Raw genomic sequence first — 12,256 nt, forward strand, 5'->3', positions numbered from 1 at the left:
TGAGACAGACCTGATTCTATGTAATCAAATATTCTTTAGCAAGTTAAGTGTTAATGTATCACGTATATACGAGTGTAGTTAGTATAAAAAACGTAAACTTACATGTATTTTGATATATATAGGTCTTAATAGACGTACATTAGATAACGTTTGATCAAAAATTCGACGATATTTTACTACAATCCTACAAATACGTAGTATTTACTAAAATTTGAAGGCTTAATCTTAACTTTCTAGTTTCCAATGACATTATACGTCAATACGTATAATCATCACAATGTTGTCAAAGATTTAATAACGATCCATATGTTGGTGTTGGTAACATGTTTGTAACGTTACTAACGTAGAATTACGCATCACTCCTTTTAAATCATGAAACAAATAGATCTAAAATTCTATCTGAAAGTCTTTCTTTCAGTTCTATTGATATTAAAGATTACTAAGCTTAATTTTTTTTCCTTCTATAAACCCAAAAGACCTGTCCTAGAAAAGTGGCATGATATGCCTTTACAAAAAGTATAGAAAAGTACCATTTTCATGAAATAAAGGAAAGTGTTGATGAAAGTGAAATACTTGATTAACTTAAGGGCCATGCTCATAGGTGAAGGAAAGCAAGAAAATAATCATAACTTAGAGAGTACTCAAAAATAAAGTAATCGAAATGCATATGTTTACAAATCAATGACTATCCATAACCCACTTTTGATTGTGATGTTAGGTTAACACTCATGACTTATGTAAATGGTCCTATCTCAATATATACCATTGGTGGTGTAATAAGATATTTTTTTGACTCATCTATGGTTTGGTTCGTTTGTTTGTGTTAACAATACTGAACATGCGGATACATCATTCAACATCAAGTGTTCAACTAGGTGGTCTAACTTATTTCATGGGTGTATATTTAGAACCTATAAATATATAAAAGGTATGTAGACCCATTGTAGTCCAAAATCAAATGGGCTTAAACTTGATTTAGATGTATTGAATCATTGAATGGGCTCTAACAGGCTTTATATTGACAACCCAATAAGTGTATATAATAATATAAAACCTATCAGGCTACCACTAACTCACTAATCTACTATGTTCTCGAGTCGAGTCATATATAGAGGTGTTAAAAGAAACCGGTCAGGAAACGGTTAACCGGAAACCAAACCGGATTGGTTCATTTCTAAAACCGGTTTCGGTCAAACAGGTTCCCAAACTGAACCGAACTGCCGGTTCCTATAGTGGCTCAGCCGTTTCATAATCAAACCGTTTTATATTTGCCTAACTCGGGTTTAAACCAGTTCTAAACCGAACCGAACCAGTTTGGATAAGTTTGACCATGTGAAACCCAAACCGGTTCGGTTTTGGGGGAAAAAATGGTTTTGTACACCTCTAGTTTACATATGGAAAGAAAGTGAATGAAAAATATAACTTTTTGGTTGGAAATGATAGAAATTGTTTCTTATAAAATAGTTAAAATAAGTTTGGTTATAAAAAGAACAATGTCATATGAAATGTCGAGGATAAGCTCAGCTTTAAAAAAGCTAGAGTAAAACTTTTGTTTATTTTTTCAAGCTTTATGTAATACATGTATACACCACGAAAATAAACTGAATTTGCAAATGTACTTACTATTGATTTGATAATCGTTCAACTTTTCAAAGAATGATTTTTAGTTTTTCACTAGTGTGATGTTTTGTTGCAACTTTTATACATATCTTAAATGAGTTTTGTTATTGAATATGAATTTTACATATACTTCAAATAAGTTCGGTTATAGGGGTAAGTCTTTACTTAAAAATTCGAGCTTGTCAAACTGAACGTGAATCCTCCTCGAGAATCATGAAGGCTCATTGTCATTGATATATCGATCATAGCCAATGGCGGAGCCCAGTATTTTAATCTATGGGTTCGAGATTTTTTAGTGATCGACTTTTATTTTCCGAGGTTAAAGTTTTCGGGCCCAGATGGGTCGTGTCGTGCTGGTCAAATAAATACAATGCAATATCACCATCATAACAAAAGTGCACTGTCAACAGTCAATAAGATACAATGTCATATTATATAATAAAAAAGATTACATATTGTAATTGTACCATATGCTTCTAGACTTAGTCAATAGAGAAAGAAATTGTCGGTCTTTTTTTTTTGTTTTTTTATTTAGTTATTATGTTTAAGAATGCTAATTGGGTTGGTCTTATTGACCCACTCTATGAATAATTTTAGGTGTTTTTCATAATCTATACATAGGTTATTATTGGCCTATTTATTATGTTTGTTAGCAATTTTTATTGTTTTTTAAAGTTTTTTAATGCTCTATAAAAAATATTCATTACTAATCCATGGGTTCAAGATCTCTTTTTATATGATATTGGGTTCGCTTGTCGAAAAAGAACGGGTTTGCTGATTAATTCGATAATATAGGTTATATATAAAATCGAAAATGACTGTGTTCGGCCGAACCCGTTGAAAGTAATGTGGCTCCGCCACTGATCATAGCTCAATAACCTAAAATAGTTAAGTTTAGCTTGAGCCTTGCTCATTGTTTGAGTAAACCATGGTAAAATACTCTAAATTTTATATATGCCTATATGGATCATAGTTTGGTAACTTAAAGTAAGGCATTTGGCCAACTAAATACTCTTTAAGACTTCAATTTTTGTTTATAAAAAACTGATTGCTTTAAATAGAAGTGGAAAAAAAACGGTTCCCGACCTGACCTGGCTTTTCCTACCCGGAACCGGACCCGACCGTACCATATGTGCGGGTACGGACCATGCTTTGGGTTTCTCCCCGGAACCGGAACCGACCCAGACCTGGTGGAACCGGTTCCACCAATACCCAGTCAAGACCCGACCCAACCCTACCTGAAACCCGAAATAAACCTGGAAAACCCGGAACTGATTCCCATGTAACCCGGTTTTGACTTTTGTTGACCATACCCGGAACCGGTTTCTACCCGGTTCCGGTTACTGAAAAAACCCGGTTTATGCACCTCTAGCTTTAAATGGAGAGGTTCTTTCTTGTTTAATAATGTCATTCATGGGTTACATATGTTTCATATGCAGAGATGTGTATGAATGGAGGTTGTAAGTATGGATATAACAGAGAGAAGTTTTTAAACTCTAGATTTTGTTAACATGGCTTTTGAACATTCTTTGATTATTATAACTTGTACATATATTTTGAAAATATATAATGAACCACATCAATTTCCAAATTACATATATGTGAACCACAGTAGCATTCAAATTACTTAATTACATATATGAACCACAGTAGCTTCCAAAATTAATCAAAACAAGATTTTTTACCCACGTGTTGAGGCGCACGGGCATGTTTGTGTGTTTACAGTTTGTTGATATAAGAAAGAAAAATGACAAAAGAAACATACTCTATAACTATTAATTAACGTTGAAGTTACAAACTAAAGACATAACTGTAACTACCAAAATTTGAACACAATATAGGGAATGGCCATTATCAGTGTCATCATCATTTGAACATGGTTATCTACCACAACCAAGCCTCTAAACGCCTTTGCTTTTAGATTACAGTCAACAACAGCCTCGGGTTTTCCCGCTTAACATGTATGATCTTTTGGAAGAGCGGGCTGTTTCTTAAATGGATCTGGGAATTCAGTAGCTGGGCATTCACATACACTGCAAACACGCAATCTGCACATGCTATCATCAGCAGGCAAATAACCTTATAAGGATCAACTTATTTTGATTCTATATAATTGCTTCTTCAAGATAATCGAATCCAAGCCGGAAAAATAACTTACTAATAATCAAAATGCCATAAGCGTTCCAACCAACCTGTCATAAACAACTGAATGGTTCATTCGGTTTGAGCTTTTTTTTAAATGAAACAGGCCAAGCCTAGAACAAACATGTTTTAAGATCTTTGACTCTAGTTCGATATCCTAGTATGCTTACATAAATACTATGTTTATGGATCTTATTAGTAGCTCCTTCAGGTTCAGGCACACAATTATTAATTCCAAAATTTTGTGACGAAAAGCAAAAACTATTATTCGGTTAATTGTCTTCTTAAGGAAGTGCTTCAACGCCCTCTACATCATCATTGCCGAAAGTTGGAAATTTATAATCTATCAAACAACTTATTTACTATATGTGTATATTTACCCAAAGTTCTTAAACATCAGCTAATGCAAGGGCTCTTGCTTTTATAATCATAAGCATTAGTTAAACTAAAACAAGGTTCCAACAGTATATAACAAAAGGGATCAGCATTAGTTAACCCAAACAAAAGGTTACCTACAAGATCAAAGACAAGAGTTGAAAAACACTAAATAATTTCAAAATCAATCGACTACCATACTTGGCACCAAACCGAGCACATTCAAAACTGTCTGAAAGTAAGGTTTAAACGACCCGGTCTAAGCTTGACTTTTTGTAACAAAGCCGGAGGAGCTGAATTTGGGAAGATTGTCCTCACCCCATGAAAAATAAGCCTAGACCTGCCACCAAATATTAAAATATCACCCGACTCCAACAATACGTTTTTCAACTTATCTTCATCTCGACTATGACCAAACAAGAACTCTGAAGTGTCACCGATGGAGAACGAAACCACAGGCAATCCTCTTCTAATACTATAAGGACTCTCATCGCGATCCTACATTATTCAAACAAAAATCACAAAAAAAACAACTTATGTTTTTATATTTAATAATGTGTTAATAACTAGCTTAACTTAAACGACTAATTAACCTGATGAAGACCGAGTCGACCAGTGGCAGTGTAGAAGTTGACTAGAGCAGTATCCGGGGACATTAAAGGAAGTTCATCGGGTGAGTTTAGATGGGACCGAGCATCTTGAACTGAAGTTACAATCAATGAAACAAGTTCAGGTGGGACCGGTGGCGGTATAGAACCGTCACGATTGTAACGTTCTCGATACTTTGTTTCCGGGGTCCCAGTTTTTTCCAAAACACATCCTATGCAGTTGAAGTTTATGTCCAGTGCTGTAACCAGGTCGTTGAAACCCACCAGGACCCACACCCAAGTTATGACATATTTTCACTATTTCAGCCTATAAAATTAGATCCAAGTCAATAAATTTTATTTAAATCAGTGTAAATGTAACTTAAAATTGGGGAAAATCCCCCAAAGTGTCCATTATACCACAGGAAGTCAAGAGCGTCCATTTGACAAAAAAAAAATCAATGAACGGTCCATACAACGAAATCTATCAGACTCGACTGTTTAAAAATGTTTTTTTTCGACAAAATTGACAACCTGTTATAAGAAGCCACATGTCAACCTTCATATCTTAAAAGAAAATTCTGTTAGACATCACAAAATTTTCGTCGGAACTTACAAAAATGTTGTAGCTCCCAAAAATTTCGTCGGAAATTGCAAAAACTTTGTCAGTACTAACAAAATTTTCATCGGAACACGCAAAAATTTAGTCCAAACTCACAAAATTTCCATTGAAACTCACAGTTTTTTTTTACACGCGGCTGCTTGTTGTAGGCTTACAATACCGATGTCTGACATGTTTAAACTAGGGGTGTGAATTTGGAATTTTAAAACCATTTGGTTTCGGTTTTTTTAGTTCCGGTTTTTGCCATTTGAGCCTTGAAATTTTTAGGCCGGAAAGAAAATTTGTCGAAAATAATGAATTTAGGTAGAAATAATTTCGTCAGTTGTTAACTAATGTACTATTATACTTTGAGCCAAACATATTTGAGTTACATATTTATTAAATTCTTATAAATTACTTAAAATAAAAACTAAAAATAGAAAACTAGAAATTCGGTTTGTTTCTTTTCGGTTTTTGTAACATGCAAACAAAAAACACAGAACCAAATCGTCAGTTTTTGTTTCGGTTCAGTTTTTTTTCGGTTTGGCTTTTCGTTTTCGGATCAGTTTTTTCGGTTTCTTGCACACCCCTTGTTTAAACCCCAGGGTGGGCCAATTTAAGATGGGCATTTGAGGAATTTTACTCATAAAAAAAGGAAAATTGGTTTTTATTGGTCCCAACTATTGTCTTTTGGTCATTGCCAGTCCCAACTAACCAATTGGTAATTGATGGTCCCAACTTTTAATGTATTTGTTCATAACGGCCCGCGGCTAACAGAATTCTAACGCAGTTCGTTTCAGGTTGCCGGAAAAACGTTTTTGTCCGGAAAAGTCAAAATTTTTTTTGCCGGAAAACACCATCTGAACACCGCCACCACCACTATTTGACTTACCGCCAACCAACCACCATCACTTAAGCACCATCAACTGATTCCGAAGATGGTTTTAGGGTTCTAGCGACCTCAATAATTGGGGCATTTACTAGAAAAAGGTTCCTAAATGTATGATATAAAGCTACCATGATGTTTGGGATAAAATTGTTGAGTTTTGGGGAAAAAAGTGTGTTTTCCGGCCAAAAACATTTTTCCAGCGACCTGAAACCAGGGGCGGACCCACATAGGTCCGATCGGGGTCCCGGGACACCGATGTTTTTTAAAAATTACTTAGAGACGGTATATTAAATTTTGTAAGGACCTCATAAAAATTAATACTTGGAACCCATACTATTAAGATTGAACTGGTACAGGGGAAAGTCCCTTGTTTTACTTGTGAGAGGTTGTAGGTTCAAGCCCCATCATACTCCTTTTTTGTTGTTTTTTTAATATCCTAGTCTTAGTTATTCAGTTAGGGTATTTGTGCTTTTTGTTAGTTTCTCTCATATAGTCATTATCACCATGCAACATATATAATGTTAACATGGATTTTGCATATTCTTTTATTATTTACCTTGTGTATGTATATTATAATTAATCATTTATTTGTGTTAGAGTTATTTTTTCATGTTTTGGTCAATTATGTAAGACCATATATATAGATTACGTTCATGTTTTTCGGGTATGAATTAAAAGTGTATGTTTCATCTAGTTTGTAATTTAGATTCTTTCTACTTACTCATTTCCAATGACACTATAGTTCCGTGTTTTATTATGTTCCTCGCCTCGACCCGACCCGAATAACGACCGACCCGAAAAATTTTGTAAACCGAAAAAATTGGGACCCCATTGACAAAAAATCCTGGGTCCGCCACTGTCTGAAACTAACGATGTTAGAATTCTGTTAGTCGCGGACTGTTAAAAACAAATACGTTAAAAGTTGGGACCGTCAGTAATCAGTAGCCAATTCGTTAGTTGGGACCAGCATTGACCAAAAGACGATGGGACCAATAAAAACCAATTTTCCTAAAAGAAAAATGTATTTTCCTGTTTGCAAATAGCCAAATACATATGAACAAACATACAAAATGTGCAAAACAACATAATACCTGGTCTCTGAGGCTGATATAATTCTTCAAGAGAACCATTCCGGATTCGAGTATTTGATAAGAAGGTGAAGCATTAGTCACCGGTTGAATATTATTATTGGTCGTTTGACACGGTGGAGTTGTGATAGGGTCACCTGGTAGGATCAAACCAAACGGTGGTGGTTGTGTTTGTGTTTGATGCAAAGGAACAGCATGAGGAATATTGTGATACTGTTTTCCAATAAAACGACATCGGATCACATCCTGCACGATTAAAGATCAAATCATGTATAATGGAATTAATGTTCAACGAACGATATAAGATATTAATTAGGGTAACGAAAAATCATAAAATTAGAGAATAACTCACCCGGTGAAGAAACGAGTGTGAATAAACGGAGGGTTTCGAGAGCATGGCATATGATATTAAGATTTTTTTTTTTTTTTAATATTTATATTGAGAGAAGTTATTAGAAAAATAGGATAAACTTGGGAAGAAAGTAACTTGGAGTTGGGAGAAAAAAAAAAGAAAATAATAATGTATATAGTTTGTGTTATTATGTATTAATTCATTATCATTATTTAAGCTGTTAAAAGATTGGGCTGATTTGGCCTTTGGGGAGAGAGAAAAAACAAAAAAAAACTAATATGTAATAGTAGGGTCGAGATCATCGTGAAAATGTCGGTATCGAAATTGCGAATTTTCGATACCAGTACTGGTATCGAAATATTTGATTCGGTACCGGTATTTTCGTACAAAATTTGGGAAATACTGGTACCGTACGATACTGGTACCCGTAACTCAAAACTTATCAAATCAGTATTAGTATTTGTAATAGTAATATGGTTTTGGGTTAACTTGAGGACTTGAGAGTTGGGTCATTATTTTTAAGTTTTTTTCTAATAATACATGTTCATAGGACTTCTTTTAAATATGTCGTTAAATTTTTTTTTTATAATCTAGATTTTTCAATCATTAATTACTAATTACTATAGGGTAGGTCCTTTCAATGTGGTCTAGTGGTAAGAAGTTTGGGTTTCACCACCAGTGGGTTTTTGGGCGGGTGAGTTTTTTCCGAAACTTAAGATAACTTGGAGACGCTTAAGGGTCCCGTGCGGTTGGGTTGGGCCGCCTGGCGGTGACCTTTTGCCATTGGGTAGCTCCATACGGAGTACCTAAGCAATTCTGTTTGTTGGTCGTTCAAAAAAAATTACTATAGATAGACTACACGTTTTTGTTGTGCTAAAAGTAAAGTGAGATAATACGTGAGATACAATGAAACATATTAACAAAGGATGATGTCTCTTCTCTTGAAGTTCAAGTCCAATAATGAACATCAATGTAGTGTAGATTTAAAAGTTGAGTTAGAAAGGATGTGTTACTTTTTTTCATATACTTGTACATCTCTATGATGGATTCAACTATTTAAGTAATCTAGCATAAGCCGGTTGGATAGTTGAACTAATTGTTCAAGTGTTTGATACCAATATCAACAGCTTAGTAGACAAACAACAAATCTAATACATTATAACATTACAACATTACAAAACACAAACAACCGTTTTCATAGTCAAAATTTAACATGTCACACTTTCAATTGGAACTCGGGGCAGATTTAACTTAAAGAACAAAGGGATGCCCACTAGTCTTCCAATTATATCAAGTCTATTACAAACTTATTACAATCCTAAACTTACCACACACAAGTGTAATACTAAACAAACATCGGCTAAGGTAACCCGACATACTCATTTGGCCCAGGACTAGGAGGCGCAGGCTTCGGTATGTATGGCATAAGAGGAGTGCCATGCTCGATCGGGCCAGGCCTTATTGATGCGGCTTTTGAACTTGGAACCGGATCATTCGGGAGGTAATCGTATACACCCATGTTTCCAGTGTCATTTTCATCATGAGTATAGTCCTGTAAAATTGTAAAATATACATGAATTTTCGATTACATAATCCAAAATAATGTGTTTAAAAGGATTTTGTTTAATGTATACCTTCAATTTCCTACTTGGCTTTGCTAGTTCCATGATTTTATTATGTTGACCAAGATCGTTGCCTGATAAAGTGAATATGAAAATATTGATCAATGAATGGCATTTTTACACATAAAAAGTCTTGTTGACACACTTAAATTACACAATAATTTAAGTCAAGAAATTGAAATGAAGATTACATAAAATACATTGTCAGTCAAATAATTCTGGTGTTCACATCGACAAACAGGCAACAAGTTGCGTTGCTAAATCCTTTTGGCTAGTAAAATTAAGTCTTTCAAAAATTACATTTAAAGATCTTGGGGTCATAAGATTATGAATTATGACCCGTCGGACACGAGCAAGTAGTTCCACGGTGGAGCCGCATAGGCAACAAAACCCAAAGAGCAATGCATATAATGGGGTGTTTAGGTGTGCTTATGAAAATTGCTTATTTGCTTTCCGAAAAGTAAAACAATCTGGAAAAGCTTCATTTTGAAGTTTTTCAACGCACATCAATTTATGCTTACCAAACAGATTTTGCTTTTTTAGAAAACAAATAAACAAATAAGCACTTTTTAGAAGCCCACCTAAACACCAGGTAATGCAATTCTACATAGGCCCAGCACAATGTACAACCTCAAATGCATAAAGTACAAGTTTAACTGCATAGTGTACAAGTAATTACCAGGAAGTGAAGAGAAGCAGACAAAGAGCAAAGCTGTACCAAACACCAAGAACAAAACCCACAAGCCAAAGCCAAAACCCTTCATGACGTCACCCTACTCTGTTCTTCAATGTTGAAATTGAACCTTAATAGTTGAAATTGAAGGTTAATATTAAAAACCCAGAAGCCAAATAGAAGAAGATGTATGTTGGTCACACACCCACTTGGATATATTCAGTGAATCCCACTTAGCCCATTAAGTATAAAAGACTGAAATCAGTCACGGCATGGGTGTAATGATATAATTAAGAAGAGGTGGGTAATGAAGGAGGTCATGTGGGGGTGACGGTGAGCCATTGATATGATAGAGGAAGGTGTATTTAATGGTGAGAATTTGTTGTGTTGCAGAAGGAGGAGTAACGGTGATTTGCATTCAATGCTCCTTCCATCTGAATTTGTGCAGGACATGGATTTTGGACACTTGGTCATTTAACAATCAACACCATGCAGCTTTTGGTTTAATTTTGTATACTTTTAAATAGAAGCTTGTGCCAAAATTTAACGACAACACAACAGACTCAACAGTGCACGCATTTTGATTTTTTTTAATATCTTTTTTTTTTATTTCTTAAAAAGGAAATTTGACAAAGATAAGTAGTGTTGTTTAGGGCTGTTCAAAACCTTTCGGATATCCGAACCTTTCGGATAGTGAAAATCACTATCCGAATCCGAATCCAAAACTTCGGATATCCGAACCTCGGATATCCGAATATCCGAAAAATAAATAAGAAAAAACCTTGTTTTAATAATAACCATACATCTTTGAAACAAAGTAACAATTTGTAATACCACAACTAACAATGGTGGATGGCGACGGTGGTGCTGCCGTGGATACTAGATGGCGACGGTGGTGTTGCCGTGACTGACTGGACGATGGTGGATGGCGAATTGGCGACAGTGGTGCTGCGTGACTGGCGATGGTGGTTATGTGATGGCTAGCAACGGTGTACCTGCTGGTGGCTGGTGCTGCGGTGACTGCTATCCGACGGTGGACCTGCTGGTGTTAGTGTGTGAGATTGAGAGAACCATTTTTACTTATCAGGTATAATATAAACCTGCTGCTTTGTTACGGCCAAAAATAAACCTACTACTTTGTTATCTAGGTTTTGTTATTACTTATTAGGTATAATATAAACAAAATTAAAAAATATTAAAATACCGGATAATTCGGATATCCGAAAAATCTGAAAACTGATATCCAAATCCGAATTTTCGGATATCCGGGATTCGGATATCCGAATTTTCGGATATCCAAAAATTCGGATAATTCGGATACGGATAGTCGGATAATTTGGATTCGGATTCGGATAGTTTTGAACACCCCTAGTGTTGTTATGATCAAAGAGTCAAAAGTGATGGGTACTTGGATGGTTGTGAAGTTAAATGATATTAACCACGTGATTGGTGGTTAGTTAATAAAAAGTGACGTCACTATCATAGGATGTGGGCGTCATTGCAATGGTCATCTCCTTTGGAAATACATCCCAAAGGTACAATTTCATGCTTGAAGGGCACTATTGCTTTGGCGAGAAGGGTGGGTGGCGCCCGGTAGTCATTTGGTTGTAACGATGGTTGGCGTTGTCTTGCTTCCGTTGCGTGTCAGGTGGGTGGCGCCCAGGTTGAGACCACAACACTCGGTCTTAGAATGTCAATCATATAGAGTACCGGTAATCATTAATCTCTTGAACAACATTTGGAACTTCCTCCTATACTAGAGTGAGCTTTTCTGAGACGAGATGTTAACAATTTATAATGATTTTGGCGTTGCATGTCTCACTCACAAAACACCATTAAGGAGGAAACCCACCACTATGGAAAAACCTCTGAAGTCAGGTTTCGAACCCGAGACCATAACATCCTAAGCTTTAACCATCACCCTACGATGTTGAATTTGAAAGCCAATTGCCCTAGTAATTATTATTGTTAATACTAATACCATATCATATCTGTAACAATAAGACATCTATTATGGTTCATTCTCCTCATTTTTCATCATTCGTCACGTCTGCGTCACCTCAGTGCTAACTCAATTTTTCCTCTTATCATTCGATCCCACCACTCAACCCATGTTATACTTCATTTTTCGTTATATTATATAATAATAAAAAGGAAAACAAACAAAAAAATTGATTGGATAGATGAAAGAATGATCGTCAAAACCATGGTCATTTGGACGTCGTCAAGTGTCGTGGCGTTCCTCACCCATCATTAAATAAGAAGATATCCACGTAGGACCAGTGAAAGGTTGACAATGACTGACAC

General features: G+C 35.5%; 1 protein-coding gene and 1 pseudogene across 2 annotated transcripts; both read right to left on the minus strand.

Annotated features, from left to right (window-relative positions):
• Positions 1-4,261: 4,261 nt before the first annotated feature.
• On the minus strand, positions 4,262-7,703 carry LOC143562852 (DNA N(6)-methyladenine demethylase ALKBH1C-like; annotated as a pseudogene). The gene is made up of 3 exons (XR_013140566.1): positions 7,306-7,703; positions 4,731-5,052; positions 4,262-4,635 (listed from the first exon to the last, which is right to left on the minus strand). The product of XR_013140566.1 is annotated as a DNA N(6)-methyladenine demethylase ALKBH1C-like (transcript).
• Positions 7,704-8,642: 939 nt separating this feature from the next.
• On the minus strand, positions 8,643-10,440 carry LOC143562853 (uncharacterized). The gene is made up of 3 exons (XM_077050544.1): positions 9,956-10,440; positions 9,289-9,350; positions 8,643-9,206 (listed from the first exon to the last, which is right to left on the minus strand). The coding sequence occupies exons 1-3, from the start codon at positions 10,038-10,040 to the stop codon at positions 9,015-9,017; spliced, it is 339 nt and encodes a 112-aa protein (XP_076906659.1). The 5' UTR covers positions 10,041-10,440; the 3' UTR covers positions 8,643-9,014.
• Between the last annotated feature and the right edge of the window lie 1,816 nt (positions 10,441-12,256).

Source organism: Bidens hawaiensis, unplaced genomic scaffold (assembly GCF_021521415.1).
Source record: "Bidens hawaiensis isolate Kalapana, Puna unplaced genomic scaffold, B.hawaiensis_p1.1 tig00021180_1, whole genome shotgun sequence".
NCBI classification, from domain to species: Eukaryota; Viridiplantae; Streptophyta; class Magnoliopsida; order Asterales; family Asteraceae; genus Bidens; species Bidens hawaiensis.

Bases quoted from the DNA above. Each gene is read 5' to 3' on its own strand.
- LOC143562853 (XM_077050544.1), bottom strand. From the start codon at position 10,040: ATGAAGGGTTTTGGCTTTGGCTTGTGGGTTTTGTTCTTGGTGTTTGGT. The intron at 9,351-9,955 runs GTAATTACTTGT...TCACTTTATCAG, and splicing joins CTGCTTCTCTTCACTTCCTG to GCAACGATCTTGGTCAACAT. The intron at 9,207-9,288 runs GTATACATTAAA...ACAATTTTACAG, and splicing joins AGCCAAGTAGGAAATTGAAG to GACTATACTCATGATGAAAA.